At 38.2% G+C, this 24261-nt stretch overlaps 1 protein-coding gene across 1 annotated transcript; it reads right to left on the bottom strand.

The window, feature by feature from the left end:
* Positions 1 to 3941: 3941 nt before the first annotated feature.
* On the bottom strand, positions 3942 to 5465 carry LOC110918984. Its single transcript, XM_022163262.1, has one exon. It carries the CDS (start codon positions 5463 to 5465, stop codon positions 3942 to 3944), a length of 1524 nt encoding a protein of 507 aa, XP_022018954.1.
* Positions 5466 to 24261: the final 18796 nt, after the last annotated feature.

The raw sequence follows: 24261 nt of genomic DNA, 5'->3' as shown, positions 1-24261 counted from the left end.
TGGGTTACCGTTTACAAAAGCGTAAGTTAAACACCATTTTGACCGAATGGAGATTGAGTACGGGCAAAATGTTGCGAACTTGTACATGCATATTAGTAAACCCGACACTAAACTCTAAGTACTAACTCTAAGTAAACTAACTAGACTCGATGACTCGAACGACTTAAGACTCAATGTACACTATCTCCTCCTGGCATGTTAATTGTCCTCAATTAAGTATAAGTGCCAAAATATCCCAAGATTTAGGCTAAATAAGTGAGAGTTTAGAACTTTGAAACCACAAGGTGACGTTTTGTACGACAAAGCTCGTTTAGAAAACTAATTAGAATTGCAAAAAGCAATTCAAAACCTATTTTTTTTTTAACAAAAACCTTTTAGTGTTAGCCAAACAAACCCCATAAAGCTCAAACACGTGGCCTAGATGTCCAAACATACCCCACAAATCTCAAACACCCGCAAATAAACCAACCCGAACCATCCGCAAGCCCCATTCTATATAATCATCCCAAACAAACCCAACCACATACTAGTGGCATTATTAAAACATCAAAAATCACAACTTTAACGAAACACCCAAACCCTAGACCTAAAACATGACTGACCCGACAATACAAATGAAAAATAAAGTTACCTACTAATGAGAAATCACAGAAAACATACCTTGGAGTCGGATTTAGCAAGAAAAATTAGGCCTTGAACTTGTGGTGCTCAAACTTGTCGAAAACGCGAAGAGTTATCGCGATTTCGGGCGAAATTGATGGTGGGAATTGTAGAGAAAGTGATTGTGGTGATGTAGGAAGAAAAATGGGGTGATTTGGTGGAAAAATGATTGAGATATGGTGAAAAAGGTGATATTAGCGGCTAGGGTTCGTAATGGAAGGAGGAAGAATGATATGCAGCAAATAAAGGCCAAAATTCAACTTTGAACCAGCCAGGAGGCCTCGCGCTACGCGTAGGTCCGGGGGGGTGGTGGCGTACGGCGGCACCTCTAAACAATTAAAATTTGAACCTTTAGCCTAGACGCTCTCATGCCTTAGAAATTTTTTCAAACTTTTTCCCAGCCATCCAAAACTCCCAAAATTTTTTCTAAGTATCAAATAAACATACCTGGGACCTCTTTTCTCATGCTTTTTCCATTCCAAAGCGGTGACAAAACCTGCGAAATTCTCAACGACACAAAACAAAGACCGAAAATATACCAAAATACTGTTAGAAAACAAAAATAACTCAAACGATGACTCTTATACAAACGATACAAAATGTACACTTGGGTTTTCACCCAAAACACTAAGTGGCGGCTTTTGGTGGAATTTCGAGAGGAGTTTCCTCCATCTCATTCTTATCTATCGCTCCTCCAATATATTGCTATAAACGGTGGCCATTTACCTTCCAACTCCGACCATCGGACTCATCCATAATCTCAACCGCTCCGTACTAAAATACGTAATGAACCATATACGGTCCCGACCATTTCGACTTCAACTTCCCCGCAAACAACTTCAATCTCGAATTGTAGAGAAGCACTCTATAACCCTTGCTAAATTCCTTGATCTTCCTCAACTTACGATCATGTAGAGCTTTCGTTTTCTCCTTAATACCCAAAGATCGAGCATAAGCCGCATCCCTAAGCTCCTCAAGCTCATGGATTTGAAAGAAACGTTTCCTAGCGGCTTCGGTCATATCAAGGTTAACGATTTTTAACGCCCAAAGTTCTCGGTGTTCTAGCTTTACGGGAAGATGGCAAGCTTTTCCATAGACGATCATAAATGGTGTGGTTCCTAAGGGTGTTTTGTAAGAGGTTCGAAACGCCCACTATGCATCGTCCAGCTTGTCAGACCAATTCTTTCTATTCTTTCCAATGGTTTTCTCTAAAATACGTTTGATACCACGATTCACGTTCTCCACTTGACCACTCATCTGTGGATGGTACGCGGTAGACAAACGATGAGTGACTCCATAGCGTGCCAGCAACTTTTCCATCAATGCATTGCAAAAGTGAGTACCACGGTCACTGATTAAAGCTTTAGGTGTACCAAAACGGGAAAAGAGTTTCTTGAGGAAACTCAATACAACTCGGGCTTCATTCGTATAAAGAGCTTGAGCCTCAACCCACTTAGACACGTAGTCGATTGCCACAAGTATATAACGATTCCCTTTTGAGACGGGAAAGGGTCCCATGAAATCTATGCCCCGAGCATCAAAAACCTCCAACACTTGGATTGGGTTTTGAGGCACCTCATCTTTGGCTGAAATGTTACCGGTTCGTTGACAAGCATCACATGTTTTTACGAACTCAACGGCATCACGAACTATGTTAGGCCAATAAAATCCACAATCAAACACCTTTTGTGCGGTAGCATATGCACCATAATGGCCTCCCGTTAGACCTTAATGCACATGTTTAAGGATGTTCAAACGCTCCTCTCGCGACACACATCGCCTTAGAATCCTATCTCCCCCTATTCTAAAGAGAAACGGATCATCCCACACATACTTCCTCGACTCACAAAGGAACTTCCTTCTTTGTTGTGTGGTCATCCCCTTCACAATATTACCACTCGAAAGGTAATTCGGTAAATCACAAAACCATGGCAATCCCTCCTTCTCGGCTTCTACAAACTCAATAGACTCGTGAGGAAATGTATCTCCTATCTCCTCACGAATCTCCTCTCTCCTAGGGTCCTCTAAACGTGAAAGATGATCGGCTGCTACATTTTCGGCCCCTCTCTTATTTCTAATTTCAATGTCATACTCGGAAAGCAATAGAATCCACCGAATAAGTCAGAGTTTGGCGTCTTTCTTTTGGAAAAGAAAACGTAATGCGGAATGGTCGGTGAAAACTATGGTCTTGGAAAGAACGAGGTACGAGCAAAACTTGTCGAAAGCAAAAACTATGGCTAAGAGTTCTTTCTCCGTGGTGGTGTAGTTCTCTTGAGCATCATCTAACGTTTTGCTCACGTAGTAAATGGGGTGGAAGTGCTTATCCTTTCTTTGTCCTAATACCGCTCCAACGGCATAGTCACTCGCATAACACATGAGCTCAAACGGCAAGCTCCAATCGGGCGAGATAAGAATAGGTGCACTCATAAGCTGTTCCTTCAAAAAGTTGAAGGCCTTAAAACACTCCTCGTCAAAGATGAATGGAACATCTTTCTCTAGAAGACGGGTCATGGGGCGAGTGATTTTTGAGAAATCCCTAATGAAGCGTCTATAGAAGCCCGCATGACCAAGAAAACCCCGAATCGACTTAACGCTAGTGGGTGGAGATAACCTGCTAATGGTATCTATTTTTATACGATCTACCTCTATACCATCCCTCGAGATCTTATAGCCTAAAACAATACCTTCAGTCACCATGAAGTGACACTTCTCCCAATTCAACATTAGCTTCGTCTCAACGCACCTCTTCAACATCCTCTCAAGATTCTTCAAACACTCATCAAATGAGTTACCATAGACCGAAAAATCGTCCATGAAAACCTCCATGGAACTCTCAATCATATCCTAGAATATGGCAACCATGCACCGCTGAAAGGTAGCTGGAGCGTTACACAACCCAAATGGCATGCGTCGGTACGCGTAAGTGCCATAGGGGTATGTGAAGGTGGTCTTATCCTGATCCTCCAGTGCGATGGGGATCTGGAGGTAACTGGAAAAACCGTCAAGAAAACAATAAAATTGTTGACCCGTGGGACGCTCCAACATCTGATCGATAGAGGGCAATGGCAAGTGGTCCTTTTGGGTGGCATCATTCAACTTTCGGTAGTCGATGCACACTCGCCAACCCGTGACCGTACGAGAAGGGATAAGCTCATTCTTGGAATTCATGACGACGGTCATCCCTCCCTTCTTAGGGACAACCTGAGTGGGACTAACCCATGGCGAATCTGAAATGGGATATATCTTCCCGGCATTTAGGAGTTTTAGAACCTCCTTCTTCACTACGTTTTGCATATTGGGTTGAGGCGCCTTTGGGGTTGCACCACCGGTTTGAAATCATCCTCCATGAGTATCCGATGAGTGCAATAAGAAGGGCTTATGCCCTTAATGTTGGACAACCTCCATGCAATGGCCTCTTTGTTGGCCTTCAACACTTCCAACAACCTCAACTTCTCTCCATCCTCCAAATTCGATGAGATGATAACGGGTAGCTCGGAACCCTCCCGTAGAAAAGCATATTCTAAATGAGATGGAAGGACCTTAAGCTCTAAGGGCGGGGGTTGGGTGGTGTCATCACTAAAGGCTAACGCTTCGGGAATCAAAGGAATCCCCTCATCTTCTACTTCATCCAACCTCAATGACTCCTCCTCAATATTCTCTCCTCCTGGTAAGTCGGCTCCACTAATGTACTCTAGACAATGGTCAACACATGAGATGAATGAGTTCAAGAAATATACGGAATGGTAAGGACTACTATAGTCATCGGAACCACTCGGGCGGTTCATGAAACGATCTATCTCAAAGGTGACTTTCTCCTCACCGACCCTAAGTGTGATCTTACCATCGTAGACATCTATGAGGGCTTTAGCGATACGCAAAAACGGACGACCAAGTATGATAGGAACTCTCTCATCCGCTTCCATATCAAGAATGACAAAATCGGTGGGAAAAACAAACTTGTCGACCTTAACAAGCAAATTCTCAACAATACCCCTCGGGTATTTCACGGACCGATCGGCTAAAGATAATGTTATATGGGTAGGTGAAAGTTCGCCTAAGTCTAACTTCTCGTAGAGAGAAAAGGGCATCAAATTGATGCTAGCACCTAGGTCGGCTAAGGCTCGAGTATTGGTGTTACTACCAAATAGACATGGAATAGTAAAAATGCCGTGATTCGTGAGCTTCTCTGGAAGCTTATGTAGAACGACCGCGGAGCACCCTCCATTCAATGGAACATTCAACAACTCCCCCAACTTCTCCTTGTTTCTAAGAAGGTCCTTCAAGAACTTCGCGTACTTGGGCATAGATTGGAGTGCCTCAATGAAAGGTAGATTAATCTTCAATTGCTTGAAGATATCTAAGAACTGCCCATATTCCTTGGAGTACTTTTGGTTCCTAAGACGTGTAGGAAACGGGACACGCGAATGATCTACGAGTGGAGAAGGTCTAATGTCTACGGGTGTTTTCTCTACTTTCTTCTCACCTTGGGGCTCACCGGGCTGTGCGGTACTTGCTGGGCCTAGCCTCGATTGCACTTTGCCGGGAGCCTCCATCTCGATTTCTTCATCTACAATCTCCTCATCTTCCTCTAGTACTCTCTCCGCAACTCTCGGGTTCCCTACGGTTTTCCCACTACGAGTGGTAATGGCTTTGGCATGGGTGTTAGGGTTCGGTTGGGTGTTACCCACAAATTGACCGGGTAATCTCTCCTCGAGTTTCCTAGACATGTCACCTACGACCCTTTGAAGGTCTTGGAAAGAGGCTTGGTGGTTCTTAACAACTAACTGGCTCATCATTGCTTCCATCCTCTCAAGGCTACCCCCTAGATCATAACTTGAACCCTGAACTGGTTGAACCTGACTACTTGACCCCCATCTTTGACTTGTCCATTGAACCCCTTACTGAACTGCCCATTTGAACCCCCACCAAAGAATGAACCCTGACCCCTATTTGGATTTTGAGCTAATTGGAAACCAGGGGGACCATTGGAACGAAAGTTATTATTATTATTATTAAAATTATTATTATTATGCCAACCCGAATTAAAATTATTACCAAATCCACTAGGTTGACCTCTACCTAAACCCCCTCCCATGAAATCGACCTGCTCCTCACCAACTAACAATGGACACACATTCGTAACGTGACCCCCTCGACAAAACTCACACTTATCAACCTTTGCCTTAATCTCCTTGAGCTCTCTAGTGACATTTTCTAATACGACGGCTATACTAGGGTCCATAGTGATATGGTTCACCCCACGAGTGGGTGCACTAGTAGTGGTATTTGAATTGCCACTATGATACCGCTGATCAGATCGTGACTGAGATTGAGATTGGGCAAATGCCTCGAAACGCTCTAAACACTCGGCAACAGTAAGAATGCCCATCATATGACCTCCCGCATTAGTGTCAAAACGATCACGAGTCTCTTGGGTGAGATCGTTATAAAATTTCTCACAAAGGGCCCAATCAGAAAGACCATGCTGGGAGCATCGAGCAACAAGGTTTTGAAATTGCTCCCAAGCAAGGTAATAGGGCTCGTCGGACTCCATGCGGAATGAGTGAATTTGATCGCGAAGACGTGAGGCTTTAGCGGGCGGAAAATATTTGTTCAAAAAGGCTTGACGGAGGCCCGCCCAAATGGTAAAAGTACCGGTTGGCTGAGAATCCAACCAAGTAGCCGCACAACCAGCTAGTGAAAAGGGGAAGAGCTGTAAGTAGGTGGCATCGTTTGGGGCTCCGTGAAGGCTAAAAGTAGCAAGCATACGAGAGAAACGGTTTATATAGGCGGGGGCATCCTCGTCCTCGTGGCCGTGGAACTGGATGGTATTGGTGATGGCTTGCATGGCATATGATGGGATCTGCCATGAGTTTTCTTTTACTATGGGTGGAACGGTGATGGGTGAAGCAAGACCGGTGAAGCCTTGGGTGGCTTGTTGATGGACGGTCTGTCTTGCATTGGCCATTTGCTCTAAGTCTATGTTATCTGGGGCACTAGAGGTGCTAGAAGTGGGACTATCAGGTGGGGAAACCTTAGGTTAAAGGTGTGGTGATAGAGGTGGGGTGGGTAACGGAGTGGTGTCGAAATTAGGGAAATGAGAAGAGGATGAAGTTCTAACCTGCGGGCCTTGGCCCAATCGAGATGATGACTCTGTGATTGATGGCTTCGGCGGCGGTCCGTGCGAGCACAGATGTGGCATCCACTACAAGCAAAAACCTAAATATGAGAAAAACAGACACTAGTCACTAAGACTCAAAATAAAAATAAAAATAAAAATAAAAGACTCAAAATAAACCAAAACACGTAGCACGTATATGTCAATTTAGTCTATCAAAGCTAATAAACGCAATTGCCAAGAGTCCCCGACAACAGTGCCAAAAACTTGATGTGTGCTAAACAGACTACTAATTAACTACTTTAGACTCTCTAAGCTACACACTAAAAAGCTTTAAATCTAGACTCGACCTAAACCACACAATCGACAAGTGTACCGATCACTGTAGTATGACCAAAGGAAGTCCAGATATCGAACCACGAGACTCTATTAATCACGCTAATTAGACTCCAATAAACTCTGACAGACACGACTCAAACTGTTTAATTGTTTGGGGGGGGGTTACTGAAAATCAAAGGAAATCTATTAAACTAATTGTTAAACTAGAACTAGGCTAATACGAACTAAGGTGAGGACTATACTTAGATGATGATGAAGACCACCTAAACTAGAATCCTGGATTGATTTTAAGAATTTACCAATTAAGTTAACCACATGCTTTATGGAACCGGGATCTTATGATACTAAACCTACTAAGACACCAACTAAGACACCAACTAAGCCCTCAACCCTTCTCGAGGTGAAACTTATGGCACTACCTAGGCCGTTAATCCTACCAATTATTAGACTTCCTTCCGGTTATCTAATTATTGTGTAAGTACCCTAATATTTACCTACGCTTTTCCAATTATAGATCTAGGGTAGTTTGAGTTTCTTAACTTGACTTGATAGACTAATAAACCGACGGGGTAACTAAGGCATAACTTTTTCCAAAGACTGTCTAAAGCAATTTGCCGGGTAAGACCTACCAATAGCCCTGCACCTTCCAGCTATTAGGACTAGTAGAATACTGAAATCTAGCAAATTATTAACTATCACTTCTAAGGTTTATTGGCCAATTCACCTTAAAGGTCAAAGACTCAAGGTCAAAGATCTAGCATGAACCTATTCCGTAGCAGACAACCACCTAGATTCACACGAAGCAATTGATAATAATTAACCAAATCAAAGTACGCATACACACCAAATTAATAAACCAAACTTCTTACTAAACACAATTAATCCATAAACACATGCAACTAACGAAAAAAGGTTCAAACTTTATTTCAATCCATTCATCATAGTCTAGGCAGTTTAAATGTTAAGCCGAGCATGTTAATCAATGAAAACAAGACAAAATTGTTCAAACAAGAATTCATGGTTACAAGTTTCGAAAGAGAAATCAACAAACAAGGAACTAAAGAACCCGTGCAAGTCTTCAATCTTCAACCCGAACTCGAACCAATGATTCCCTTGATCCAAGCTCTTCAAACATAGCACTTCAATCTCCAAAATAAGCTTTTCAACTCCAAAAATTCGTCACCCTATTGACGGCAATTTCGTTTTACATATATACTTGAACATCTCGTCAAAACCTACTAAAAAATCAACTTTTCTGCGAACTAGGGGGCTAGATGTAGCGCGTAGGTGTTGGTGCATTTATGTCTATCGCCTCCGTCAATCCAGTCCGTAGCTGAAAATGATTTATTCTAGCCTTATATTGTTATAATTAGATAGAAAAGGCAAGGTGGCAACATTGTAAATAAGAGTAAAGCTCCTATAAGCCTTGGCCTATAAATAGAATCCTTAGGGTTAGGATTTAGAACTTTTGACACTTTTGCCATTTGAAGACTTGGAGAGCTAGAGCTAGAGAAAGAAAGTCTAGAGAGAGAAAGTTCGTTGTACGTGATTCAGGTGCTGTATGTAACGCCCGGCTCTTTTGGTACTTTCCATTTATAGAAAGTTTTGTTCGTATTTCTATATTTGGAAACCTTGTATTCTTGTAATCGTTCCTTTCTTCGTAATCGTTATCAAACCGAGACTTGGATCATTAATGAAACTTGTATTTTGTTACATTTATGTTGTACGCACTCTAATTATGCTCCTATGTTCGATTGGTGAATCAATATTGTGCTTGAACGTTATTCTTGGAAACTATGTGCTAAACTTGTAATTAAACCAAACTTATGCATTGAACGTGTTTTGAACGTAATCGATACTTGCATACAATCCTCATACACTTAATTATACTTGGTTTATGCCCCTCATACTTAGATCTACCTTAAACTATGCTTTGGTGGCAAAAATAGTCCTTAAATGCCCTAAAATCACCAAAATAACAAGTCTGGGGGCTAAATTGTAACTTTTTGAAACTTATTTGGAATAAACAAGCCCGGGCGGCCCGCGTGGACTTACCCTGATATCTCAGGCGGGCCGCGTGGACCTCAGGTCTGCAGAAAACTTGGACAATCGCGACTAGGTTCATTTTTGAGCGGGATTTCCTTGTTTAAACCGAGTTTTAGCCTTAATTACCCCCCCCCCCCCACCCAAAAAACAACCCTAATCACTCCCCTATAAGTACCCAAGGTCCTCCAAGCACTTGGACACTTTCGACACTCTCAAATCTCTCCTAAACACTCTCAAGTTCTAGCAAGAATCTGCATTTTCGGACAGATTCATACCCTTGCACTAAAGTGAGTATAACTTGCTCATTTCTTAACGAAATTACTTGATTCTTATTCCTACTTGCTTGGATAAGCATGAAGTTTGATTCCTTGACTTCTCCTTGGAGAAATCAGACCTGGAATTGCTCTGAAATGGTCCAAGAACTTTCTGTTTTGTTACATGCTCTTTCAAACTTGTTTAAACTTCATCCAACTTGTGTCTAACACATCTCACACCAATGTCCTAATTCTTACAACCTCTCTTATGGTTGGGTATGCTTAAAAACATGGTTGAGACACTTAAAATCAGAGGATTAAACCTCATAAACTTGGTGTTTTGTCTAGGGTTTTAACCCACAAGTCATGTCAAACTTAGACTTTGATACATGAGTGATTATGGAACAACTTGGGTTGTCCAAACATAAAATCCTCACATAATTTGATGATTTCTATTAGTTAACTTATCTTACATACTCGTATAAACCTTAGTTCGTGACCCTCCTTGGTTGTCCTTACATCAAGAGTAGTGGTGAACTTCAAAGGGGTGCCTAAATGGAAGCTTAGTCTTCCTACCCCATACATGACATCCTTGTAACTAAGAGGTGCCTAAATGGAGATTAAATCTTCTACCTCCTACTTGAAATATTGGACCTAAATAATATGTAATATTTAGCCTAGGTATAAGCACATACTCATTCGAACCTTTGATGTTAAACTTGTGTTTACATGTTAAAGAAGTAGAATATCATCCAAGATCTAAACCTTAATATGATTCTAATGGGTTTACTACCCATGAAAAACATTAAATAACCATATTGGTTACCTAGTGTCATATGATGGTTATAAAGTCTAAAAGATGATTATTTTTACATACACATATACTTTCGTTATACTAAGTTATTTCCATATTCTTAATCTTCCGTAAACGCCAAACTCACACACCTACGTTTCCTCGTGTAGAAGGACTAGGTGCTCCAAGCTAAATCATCCACCAAACTTGCTCTCGGAACTTCAAGTCAAGACTTGTAAACCGTGAGTATACTCGATCCCTTTTTCCCCTTTATACTTTGGGATGCAACATGTATACCTATTCAAAACAACTTTTATGCTTAAACAAAACATACTCTATCTATGAACGTGACATGAAACTATTGTGAATATTTGCTATGCTTGTATGCTCTATGAACGATTTGGAACGTTATATGTTCATTAACTTTGCTAGCCCACCTTAAAAATTATAGCGCTATAGGACTAACGCCCCGCCCGCTATTCTATTGGGTATTGTTAAGTTAAACATTACCACCCCGCTAAACTATTGGGATTAGGCTATTTTATGCGTTGTATTCATGGGTTTGATCATATTGTACGCCAAAAATTGCATTGCTAGTAAATTTATTCACTTAGTAACATGTTGGATATGAGTTTTTATTCTATTATGCTATGTAGTCAAACTTGTATACTCGCCTTTGCTTTTGCATTGAACTCTATTTTAATACATGTTGCAGGTTAATTATTGAGACGATATTCAAGACGAAACAAGATTTAGGGTGGACTAGATACACACCTAGATTAATCTATCTTTTGTTGTTATGTTACAATTTGAAACAATGTTGTTATTTCTATTTGAATCTTGTATGACAATTTAGTTTTGCAATGAAATTTGAGTTTAATTAAATATTGTCACATAGTGTTATGAAGTCTCTAGCAATCTATACACACTTCGTCTCATCCCGATGTTTCCGCCATCGGTTGGGGTGTGACACTGTACGTGATTCAGGTGCTGTACGTTATCAGATCTTTCAATAGAATCACAGTTTATATTACGTCTCGTGTGTTCGGTCACGTTCGTGTACGGATTCCGCACGTCACACGTTCGGTTCGCAATCGTTACGGAGTCAAAACCGGTCCTAACAGTAGGGTACCCCCCTTAGGCATCCCGTACGGCGACGCCCCTATGGCTGCTGTTTTATTTTTTCCTTGTTTTTCCAGCTTTCCGACCCACATTCGAATCCCGTTTTTCCTCCAAGATGCTCGTTTTGACTCGTTTTTCATCACTTTAAGCAACGGGACCTGAAATCATAGCTTAACATCAGCAGTATCAAAATTCTAACCTAAACTAGACTCAAAATAACAAAAAACTGACCAAAAAATACACTATAAACATATGTACTTTGTAGTACATCAATCTTCATAGTTCTTCATTTTTCACACAATAGTTGTTGAAAAAGTCAATAACTTTGGTGGTGATCAAGGGGTTTAGAGATTGATCAAGTAGGAATTGTTCATGTAGGCTTAAAAAATTGATTAAAGGGAGCGTATCGGTGCAATCACGTTAAAAGTGTATCGAGAGAGCACATGAAAAGAAAGGGTTTTGCATTAATTTTAGAGAGAGATGGAGGAAGTGTGTGTTTGCAGGGTCTGGTGTTTTAAATGGGGAATCTTTGTCATTCACTGATCATCGTTGTGGAAGAGATAATATTCCGATAAAAACAGTGCAGATTCTGCATGATCACCGTGATGAAGTAACTGGCTGCCTCCGATCAGTGGTGGCAGTGATTTTGGGTTGTTGCAGATTAAAGAGAAAGAAGGGGGAAGAACACGTAGGATGGGTGTGGGGTGGGGTGGATAGGTGGGGCCCACATGTATTTTTTCATAATCTTTTAATATTTTATTTGTTAATTTTTAATAGCAAGGGCATTATAGTCATTTCATACCAATTTAACCGAGAAAACTAACCCCCATCCGCACCAGGGACTATCCAGGAACGGAATTGAAAAGGTTGGGGCCTATAACTATAATTTTAGAAAGTTAGGCACTAAAGGTGAAAAAAAGCCAAACCATAGGGACTATCCGAGCATTTAACTCTTTATAGGGTATGTTTGGCATGGAGCTTCTAGGAGCTTCTTGCTTTAAGTTTTTAAGAAAAAAACTCTACTCAATAAAAAACCTTGTATGGTTGAAGGAGCTTGAAGCTTTTAGATTAGGAGCTTGAAGCTTTTGGTTGAACGCTCCTACTAGTAGCGTTTAGAAGGAGCTACATGCTTTTAGTAAAAAAATATATATTTTAACCTCTAAAGATAATGAAGTTTTTAGTTATGTTTTTTTTAGTTATGTCCATTTTGGTCATTTTATACATTTTATTAAAAGCTCCAGCTACTTTGTCAAACAGCTAAATATACCTAAAAAGATACAGCTACCAGCTTCCAGCCTCCAACCACCAGCTCCTTTAGCCACTAGCTACTTTTGCCAAACATACCCATAAAATTTTGAATCTTTTAGGCTTTTGAGCTCGTGGGTTGAATGGCTGCTAATTTTAAAATTTCCGGCGAACATGCACCTGCAACGGTGGGTGCTTCTGTTGACGTTGTTCTTCAATCGTCACCCAAAACAATAATGGTGGCTGTCACTATCGAGACTAAGATTATCAATGTTTCAAACCCTTATCCCTTATGATAAAGGTTATATCATTTAGGGTAAATTACACTTTTCGTCCTTTATGTTTGTATCAAATTGCAATGGATAGCCTTTAACTTCAATAATTACAGTCAAAATTCTTTATTTGGAAAACTATTACACATTTCGCCCTTTACCACTAACTAGGTTACAAATTTAAGTTATGTTTGATCATGTGACTTGCACATGAGGCTAGCTTGGTAATTTTACTCATTTATTTAAAAAAAATAAAAAAAATTATATAATGTACACATACAACCCAGTCTCCTCTCAGCTAATCTCATCTCTTCAACCAACCTCACCACCACCAAATTTAGCCACCACCACTAATGTATCCCAGCCACCACCACCACCGAATTGAGCCCTACCACCACCAGCCGCCGCATGCAACCAACCCCCACCAGTACAAGATCCGGTCACCACAAACACATCTCTAAACACACACAAACCCACCACCATCGAATCCAGCTGATGTATACCTCACAAAGTAAGAACTAGCGACAGAATACCTGCAACAACAAATGAAGAACCCACCACCCGTAATTATAAATCATGGCTTGAATTATATAATATAGATAAGCTCATATTGTTTGTTTACCAGCCAAATCTTTTGGCAATTATTCCTTGTACAGAACCAACAAAGACAAACATGGCTACAAACTAGGGTTGTTCAGAATTCGTTTCGAATTCGAAAAATTCAAAATTCGTTTAAATTCGATTCGATTATCAAGAATTCGTTTCGATTATAAGAATTCGAATTCGAATTCGATTCAATTCGAGTCAAGTAAATTGAATACGAATCGAATGCGAATTTAGAATTTCAAATTCGATTCGATTCGAAATTCGAATAAAAATTATACATTTTTATTTATTATTTTTATATATAATACATATATAACTTTTATTGGACTATACTACAAACTATTTTCAAAATTTATTCCAAGTATTAAAATTACCCATTTAACAAACCAACTACATGGTCCATAACTAAAACCTAAGTAACAAATCTATCAATAAATTTCTAACCCTAAAAATATTAACTTGTAATATGGAGTGATTATTCCCAACTTCTCCTTTTCAATTTTAGATTAATGATACTTTATTTGGAACTGTTTTAATATGATATCGTGCTTTATGGTTGCTTTAAAATTTAAGTTTCATTTTGATAGTTTTTTCCATGTTTTTAAAGAATCTAAATCAAATCGAATTTATTCGAATTCGATTCGAATTCAAATTTTTAATCGAATACGAATTGGGTTTTTTATTCGAATACAAATTCCAATCGAGTTTGGTAGATTTTAATTGAATTCGAATCGAATACGAATTCAAGGGAAAATAAAAATTATTTGAATAATTCGATTTGAATAATTCGAAAATTCAATATTCGATTCGATGAACACCCCTACTACAAACAAGCAAAGAATGGTGAAGACACGAAGAAAACACCACTTGACGGTCCAAGGTACAACCTTTTTATGCACAATGTACATCTCAACCGGGAAGTATACAACCAATGGCCAGAAACTGAACCAGAAAATGCCACTACTTCATTAAAGTAAGGGAATAACATGGCAAAGGATGTGGTTAAAACAACATATGATGTTCTAAAACATAACATCAGAGGATTCATCCTAATTTGCCAAATGTGAAAATCTTTTATGAATTCAGTTTCTGGGTACCTTTCGAACATGATCTTTCCACAATCGCGTATAACGTCTGACTTAATATCTGATAACAAAATGTTAAAGTGGTACTAAGTTTCTTTATTCGGGACACACACTTTCATGATATGAGATGTCAATTACGACTTGTTTACGTATCCCAGCTACCACGACCAGCCTCTGACCGCATAGATTCAACGTAATTCTTGCACCAACATACTCGTCTTCATCTTCTAATCAAAAGCCCCAACATCTTCACGTCTAACTATGATTAAAGAAATCAAATTTTGGGATTGTCATAAGAGGGTTGTTCCAGGGTTCTTAAATGGTGGTGGTGGGGTTTGGTGGTGATTGTGAGACTAGTTGTTTAGAGAGAGAGAGAGAGAGAGAGAGAGAGAGAGAGAGAGAGAGAGAGAGAGAGAGAGAGAGAGAGAGAGAGAGAGAGAGAGAATGGTTTTAGGTATTATTTTTGTGTTGTTTATTGAAATATTTTTTAAATGTTTTGATAATTAGCAAAAAGACTAAATTACCCTTATGTTACTAAAGTTAACTGAAAATTTTAACCAGGTTAATGCTAAAGGACGTATATTGTAGTGGGTTTTACAAATAAAGGATTGTGACTGTAATTATTTAAGTTAAAAGTCATCCATTGAAACCCGGTACAAAATAAAAGGACGAAAAATGTAATTTACCCTATCATTATACATATGATTATAAAGTGCTGATGAACAGTGTTTAATTTTTTATTTCTAAATAGAGAAAAACAATATATTAATAATTGATCCCATGGTTACAAGTAAACATTAATATATATATATATATATATATATATATATATATATATATATATTCAAATTTAATTTATTATTCTGTTATACCATTAAAATTATAGTTAATTTTTTAATTCTATCTAATATATGCTTCTAAATGCTAATATCTTTTTACTAATCTATATTTTATCCATTTATTTGCGTTTCTTGGCTTAAAAAATTAAATCCATAGTTGTGTTTGATTTAATTTCTTGACGTTTATATATAATTTTTTTTGAAAACGGAGTTTTGTTTCAAATAGTCTTTTTTTTTATTTTGCAGGCTAGATCAAGTGCCAGCGTCAAAGCAGTATTGTGACGAACAAAACGAATACAGACCGAACAATGCCAATGAAGGTAGCAGTCGTGACGAACAAAACGAATACCGATCGAACAACGTCGACACCGGTATTAGTATATGCATAAATATATATATGCTTTTAATCCATTTAATTTGTATATAATTTTAATTTCCTCCGATAACTCATGCTCATTATTTTTTTTTATAAAGTTGAATACGCGAGTTTGTTTAATATTTTTTTCCCATCTTCCTTTATTAACTTTGTTCAAAAAGATTTTTTTATTAATACCGAGACAAAGCAAATCAATACCGACATCGGTACCAGTATAGTTATTATTGGATCTGGCGTCGGTATTCGTTTTGATGGTTTCCGGTGTAAAACACATTCTTTTGGATATATCATGACTATAAATTAAGTGTCGATACTGTAACGAATCAAATCCCTTACCCATCGAATTCCCTTATATAACAATCCGAACCGATACCGACCGAGTTCTCGCCGCATCGCGCGAGCAAATCCACCTAGTTTAATCTAAAAGGATCTGAATCTGATTTAAATTTACAAATGAAAATGCAAGATATTGTTGTCTAATTTGAAGTTGAATCACATGGCTATAGCATTCGTGAAGTTTGAATTAATCTTTGATTTAATTATTTGTTTTGATTATCGAGTCGGTTGGATTAAGATTAAAAATTCGATTTGTTTTAATAAGTTTATTTATTCATTGGATAAGTATTAAATATTAAAGTTGATAAGCTCAATTACTTTGCTCTTATGGTATGGTTGGGGTGGTGGTAATCAGTGCCGTCTCCGAGAAATCTCGAAACATTTTGGGTCTGGAGCCATTAAAAATAAATCGGGCCCATATAATTTAAACACAATAATCATATATAAAAAAACTATAATACAACACTAATTGCTAAAACAATCATCAAAATTAAATTACGACACGAATCACACATGAACACAAAGCGATTACAACCCGAATCACACTTGAGCACAAAGCGATTACTTCTAATCACACTGCAACAGTTTACAACCATAAACTAGACAATAAATCACTGATTTCGTGGGCTTGACACAAATAGACAATAAATTACTGATTTCGTGGACCTGTTTATGACAATAAACAAAATCGTTGCTGCTGAACAAGGAACTAACCTGTAACGCGATTCCGAATCACTGATTTCGTGGCCGCTGCGCTGCTGAACAGTTAACCGATTTCAGATTTCTGATTGCTTTGTGTGTGCGCTGCCTGTTAAACCTCTGTCGTCGCTTCGTATTCTATTCCAGATTCCCGCTCATTACGTATTCACGTCAATCACAGATTCACAGATGAAGGCCGGTTATTATAATTAGGTTAATAGTTTAGGCCCAATAACAAAAACATATAGTATATAGGATATTTTTTAAAAACTCTGGGCCCTCAACAACTTTGGGCCTGGGTCCATTGCCCTACTTGCCCACACTTATCACCGGGCCTGGTGGTAATCATGGAGATGGTGTATGGTGTTGATGATAGAGGTGGTTGGTGATGATTGGTAACAACAATAAAACGACTGGGGCGTACACTCCAAGAGAAAAAAGGTTTTGGATGCGAATTATCGTTTTACCTCTGCGCCAGACGGTTAATCCAACGTTTGATTAACAACAGGTGACAAAGTGTGATGAAAGTTCCATCTCAAGGTGTCATCGGGTAAAAAGTGAAGGATAGGGAGTCAGATGGTTACCATCTGGACCAAACTATAGGATGGCAAATTAGACTTTACTCTATTTAATATTTTACCATTATACCCTTTTCTATTTTTTTAACACTTTAATTTTCTTCTAAAAATCATTCATTTAATGATTTACCATTATACCATTTATTTTATTTTCTCGCTTTGATTTTCTTTTTTAAAAGATCTTTCTCCATGTTATGTAAGACGAATGAATTACACATGCTAACTTTATGAAAGAACAAAAAATAATTATATTAAGTTTTGAATACTTTTTAGGTAGACCATCATACTCACCTATGTAAAGATTTAAATCCATTCTATAGTTTTTACAATCAACTTTACTAGCATCAACTTCACAAAAACCATAATACATTGTTTTGATAATATTGAATGCATACTCACCTATGTAAAGATTCAAATCCATTCTATAGTTTTTACAATAAACTTTACTAGCATCAACTTCACCAAAACCACAATACATTGTTTTCATAATATTGAATGCTTTAACAGGCCCAACATTGATTGCAGACAACCCAGATATAAAACTTTCTTTAACATAATCAATACTTTTGGCCGCAGATAAGAAATGAACATCTTCATCATCAACAAAGATATGATTATGTTCTTCTTCAAAACAATAGATTTTAAACATATTATTGTTCTCTAAAATTAATTTCACATGAGCATTGCATCCAACTCTTTTTGAACCTCTATTACGTCTAACAATCTTTGTACTATTCTCATCAACTGAACCAGAGTCTATTGCTTTACTAACATGAAATCCTTCTTTTGAACAGATAATATATCTTATTTTCATTAAACCACCATTTTTCCAAGAGGTATTTTTTTTTCTTGCAGAAAAACCTGCAGCAAGTGCATATCTCTGATAAAACGCAAAAGACTCATCAAGTGATTTAAAAAACATTCCAATAGAAGGACTAATGGATCCACTGATTGTAGGTTTGTAATACTTTCTTCCACTCTTTAAGCATACACGTTCCTCTCATTTGGAATTGAAACATTTAACAGATAATTATAAAACGCAATACTTCTTATATAATCCACAAAGTTTTTATTTAAATAATATAACGTAATAAAAACACATAAATAAAAACTTCAATTAAAACTAACTTATTGATTATAAGGAAATATTATATAAAACGCAATAGTTCTTATTAAAAAAGACATAAAAAACAAACAAATAAACGCAACTGATAAAACTTTCTTATCATGTTTAAAGTGTTAAATCGAAACTTATGTGCTTTATAATAGAACAATTACGATTTAAAGATTGTATATCATATAATTAAAAGCCTAAAACGCAACAAGTTCAGTAAAACGCAACAACTGTTAAACAAACAAAACAATGAATAAAACAAACAAATTACTGTTAAATTATACAACAATGACAGTTAAGCTTATCAAAAAGCAATAAATAATAACAGAAAGAGGAATTATAAAACGTAATAGATTGAATTTCGGAAAAATAACAAAAAATTACTTCAAATTGAAGCTAAACTTACCAACCGAGTCTGTAAAAGACATTGAAGTTATCGAATTGACGAACGAAACTAGTGTATTGCTTGAAAAAAAAAGTTGAAATTACGACCGATTCGGATTTAGGGTTATACAATCGCAATTCTGTTATCCAATAGATGAACTGAGAGTATAGGTAATAAAATCTGGTATAATATTAGAACGCGTATATGGTTATGTAAAATGACAAAAAAAACCCGGCCTCCTAATTTTAAAAATTACAGATAGACGGCTAAGATGACTTCTTATACTTCCTAGAAAGAATAAACTTTCTATTTGATCCTCTCCGATAAAACGTAAACAAATGTAAAATAATAAGAAAACACCATTTTGGCAAATAGTTTTCAAAGAACAGCAAAATGATAAATATTTATGGAAAAAAAATTGTGTGAATCTTATACTTTCTGTCATTCAGATCAAACGTTTACACTCTAAGTTTTGGGCTTAAAAGTTCAATTACGAAATTATTGGACCCATTTGCATTTTTGACAAAAGGATCATATACCCAAATATCGATCACAAGGTTGGGATATCTTTGATTATTTCTTATTACTCGGATTACCATCCTTAAGTTTTACGCATCCGTTACCCGATATGCATCTATAATTATTCAACCCGTTCTACCTCTAAATAGTTGAACATAATCAACGCAAATTCTTTTTGCGAATTTCATCATCTTTCAGTCATAACTCATGATCCGAGTCTTTTGACCTTTTTATCTGCGTTCCCGTTTCTCGGTTTACGCATATAATTGACATTCTACCCATCAACCGGGTATTAACCGAAGTCATCATTAATGCAACCATTCCGGTATGTATTAAGACTTCATTTTTGACCCGTTTGGTTGACTTAGCGAAATCCATCACTTTTATTCAACCAAACCCTTTATCAATTCATGATTTTGACCCGTTTGGATGTTTTAATGAAATTCATCACTTTTAACAACGAAACTTTTATAAATTCTTTATTTTGACCCGTTTGGATGTTTTAGTAAAATCCATCACTTTTAACAACCAAACTCTTTATAAATTCAATATTTATTCATTCGGTTCATTCGTATGAAATCCATCATTTAAGAATGAACCGAATTTCATAATTATAGCTACATCGGTCAACATATGTTAGTGCATATTTTGTATGTCTGCCACTGTGCGAATAGACTAGATAGAGTGTGTGTTAAATATTGTATAGAATAGACTGAAATCCGTTACGAATCAAAGGTGTTGTGATGTAACAGCCCCTTCGTACGAAGGGAGTCCCTTCGTACAAACGGACAACTTAGTGGATTCGTACGGATGCGCAAGACCAAGCCGGTTCGTACGAACGTACCCTATGTGGGTTCGTACGAAGCCACCATGCCTATATATATGGGCTTTGGGGTCTTGTGTTGGACAAGCTTTTGGTTCCCTATGGGGAGATGCTGTCCAACTGGTTTCGCGGGTATGTAACTTTTATACATTGATAGAAACCAGATCATATGTGACTGTTCGGTGTCATTCTCTACTTCTACTCATTTCTCATCACCGAACCGATTATCTCGGGACCAAAGCTCCGTCATACTCGCCGGATCCTGGACTCTCAATTAGTATCAGAGCTACGGTACCGATTCAACCGATCCAACAGTTGATTGAATCACCTACGTCATAGATTTTGGATGTGTAGGGAGTTTTGATGTAAAACATAGAAAAACATCAAATTGAAGGTCAATTCACAAATAGATTTTGAAATCAAAGACATCATTATGTTCGGAATTGATTTTCGCACAATCCTGTGAAGTTTCATCATGAAATTCATAGGAATAAAGATTCTGGATCGGAAAAATGTGTTTGAAAGTGTTCTTGAAGAAATCAGCTTTCCTAGTACGAATGTATAGCTTCGTACGGACCCACATTCTAGGTTCGTATGAACCCACATTACACAGGTTCATAAGAATCCACATCCAGGTTTGTACGAAGGGGGATTGAAATGTTGATTCGTACTGAGTCCATTCGTAGGACTAGGTTTGTACGAAGCCACTTCATGAGTTTGTACGAAGGGACACGTGGTGCTTAATTGTCATTTCGTTCGGGTATTTAGCCAATATATTTGATGATGTGATCACAGATTGTAGAATTTAGTGGGGTAGTCAAGATACTGATGCAGAATGTTTATCATCTAGGGTATCTGACTATTTATGGGTCGTAACGTTAAATCCACATAGATGAAAACCTGACATTCGGGGCAGAAATTGTCATATTCTTAGTATAGTCAAGTTTTTCAGAGTTGGCAAAAGACTGATTGCTCAGTTTGAGGGGGAATTCAGTGAAGAGACGTCAGAAATTGCAAAAATGAGGGGGAATCAAAATTTCAATGTCATGTATTGAAATTCCGGCATTGTTGAAATTCGTGACACTGCAACAGTATTCGGGTGGTTCCGACTTCAGAATTGTCCAGGAATGTGAATCTGATTGTGGATGATAGCTTCTGAGATCTAGATTGTCTGAGAAGATGAATCTGATTGTGGATGAATGCTTCGGAGATCAGTATACGTTACCAGATGATTCGTTATCCGTTGAAGATTTGCTGATTGTGGAGATTACCGTTTACACGGATCTATCATCCTTGAAGGTGCTTAAAGTTGATCACGGAAAACGGTATTTTAGATTTTCAGGGGTAATCATAGATTTGACATTAACCAGTGGGCAATGTTGTAGAAGGCGCTAGGCGCTAGTCGGGCGGTGAGGTACAGCCTAGGGATTAATCGGGATTAATCGGAATGGGATTTTTATATGTATTTTTTCAAAATTATATATATATACCCAATAATATAAAAATAATACTTCAAAATTCACATAAATACTTCAAGTTTCAGATAGTATGGTTCGATTTTGACCGATTTTGACCAATTTTGACCGCCTAGGACCGCCTAGAACCGCCTAGGACCGATTTTGATCGATTTTGACTGACTAATATTGTCCGATTAATCCGATTTTTGTCCGCCTAGGACTGATTTTGACCGCCTAGGACCGATTTTGACCGATTTTTGACCATGACCGATTAATTGACCGCCTAGCTCAAAATTAGGCTGTAGATGACCGCCTAGCGCCTAGGCGCCGATTAATCGGCCGCCTAGACTGATTTCTGCAACCATGCCAGTGGGGTATTTGAAGTTTCTATCAATTGCCGGTTGGGTTTTTGTACAATAAACCGATCAAGCAGGCAGAATGCGAGATCAATGGTGCTGAAATGTTATATCAAAAACCGAATGTGGATGTGGTTAAGGTTGAAACAGAGAAACTGCATTGATTAGTTTCAAATCGACGATTGTTCATGAAGATTGCAGTTTAGCAAATCAGAGTAGGAGTCGTGAACAGTGTAAACAAAGACCTGAAGATTCGTTTCAGGGGGAATTTGTGCATAACACTGTCAAAGCAAACCCGAATCATCAATCAAAGGGGAATCAATTGAAGATTTTAAGATGCCTAATTGAAGTTGCAGACTATTTGAAGTTGCAGAATATTCAAACACGACTCAAGGTTTTCAATGAGACGATTCGACAGTGACAGCCAAGGGGGAATCTGTTGGTGCATATTTTGTATGTCTGCCACTGTGTGAATAGGCTATATAGAGCGTTTGTTGAATAATGTATAGAATAGTGTGAAATCCAGTACGAATCAAAGGTGTTGTGATGTAATAGCTCCTTCGTACGAATGGAGTCCCTTCGTACGAACGAACAACTTAGTGGATTCGTACGGATGCGCAAGACTAAGTCGGTTCGTACAAACGCACCCTATGTGGGTTCGTACGAAGCCACCATGCCGATATATATGGGCTTTGGGGTCTTGTGTTGGACAAGCTTTTGGTTCCCTATGGGGAGATGCTGTCCAACGGTTTCGCGGGTGTGTAACTTTTATACATTAATAGAAACTAGATTATAAGTGATTGTTCGGTGTCGTTCTCTACTTCTACTCCTTTCTTATCACTGAACCGGTTATCTCGGGACCAAAGCTCCATCAAACTCACCGAATCCTAGACTCTCAACATATATCGATACAACATATTAATTAAATTCTACAAAGCGTAAGCCACGTACCTTAAAGCTTCTCCTTTAAACGTGCGTTTGCTCCGGCTTGACTTCCCAAAGCTTCTCCCGAGTTACCTAGAGAGTGTAACCCATTTATAATTAGAACCTCGTTATTCTATTTTGTGGCAAATAATTTTCTCATCTTTCAATCATAGGTTCTTATCACGAATTCTCATTCTTATCATGGAAGCCTTTTCCAATATTAGTACTAGAAAAGGGTTGATTTTATGCCTCATTTGATGTAATTTATATGTTGTATGTTGAACACATCAAGTACACACCTAAGACCAAGCTGGGACGCATCGGAGTATACAACCATGTCATCGGTTCCATCTGGTAAAGTTAATACCGGTGCACTGGTTAACTTTTCCTTGAGTACTCGAAAGGCATTCTCTTTATCACTTCCCCAAATAAATTTCTCATCCTTGCGGGTCAACTTAGTCAAAGGTGACGCGATTTTGGAGAAAGCTTGGATAAATCTCCTATAGTAATCCGCAAGTCCTAAGAAACTTCTAGTCTCCGATGGATTCTTCAGAGGTTTCCATTTCGACACCGCTTCTATTTTGGATGGGTCTACTAATACCCATTCGGCACTTATGACATGCCCAGGAAATTGTACCTTGCGTATCTAAAAGGCACATTTCGAGAACTTTGCGTAAAGCTTTTCTCGCCTAAGCGTTTCCAATACTTCACGCAAATGGCGCACATGATCCGCCTCGCTTTTTGAATACACGAGAATTTCGTTGATGAACACTATCACCGACTTGTCTAACATTGGCCTGCAAACCCGGTTCATAAGATCCATGAAGGCCGCGGGTGCATTTGTTAGACCGAAAGACATTACAAGAAATTCGTAATGCCCGTAACGTGTACAGAATGTCGTTTTTGGTATGTCTTCCTCTTTCACCTTCAACTGGTGATAGCCCGACGTAAAGTCAATCTTCGAAAACCAGCTCGCGCCTTGCAACTGATCGAATAGATCATCGATCCTCGGAAGTGGGTATCGATTCTTTACCGTAAGTTTGTTTAACTCCTGGTAATCGATACACATTCGCATGTTTCCGTCTTTCTTCTTTACAAATAATATCGACGCTCCCCAAGGATAGACACTAGGTCGGATAAACCCTTTGTCGAGCAAATCCTGTAGTTGTGATAGTAATTCTTGAAGTTCCGACGGTGCTAATCTATACGGTGTCTTAGCCACCGATTTTGCACCCGGAAATAATTCAATCCCAAATTCCACCTCATGCTCGGGTGGTATCCCCGGTAAATCCTCCAGAAATACATCTTCAAACTA

The sequence above is a fragment of the Helianthus annuus genome, chromosome 16, assembly GCF_002127325.2.
Source record: "Helianthus annuus cultivar XRQ/B chromosome 16, HanXRQr2.0-SUNRISE, whole genome shotgun sequence".
In the NCBI taxonomy this organism is placed as follows: domain Eukaryota; kingdom Viridiplantae; phylum Streptophyta; class Magnoliopsida; order Asterales; family Asteraceae; genus Helianthus; species Helianthus annuus.
The sequence above is the reverse complement of the archived record's forward strand: the minus strand, read 5'-3'. Positions and strand labels throughout refer to the sequence as shown.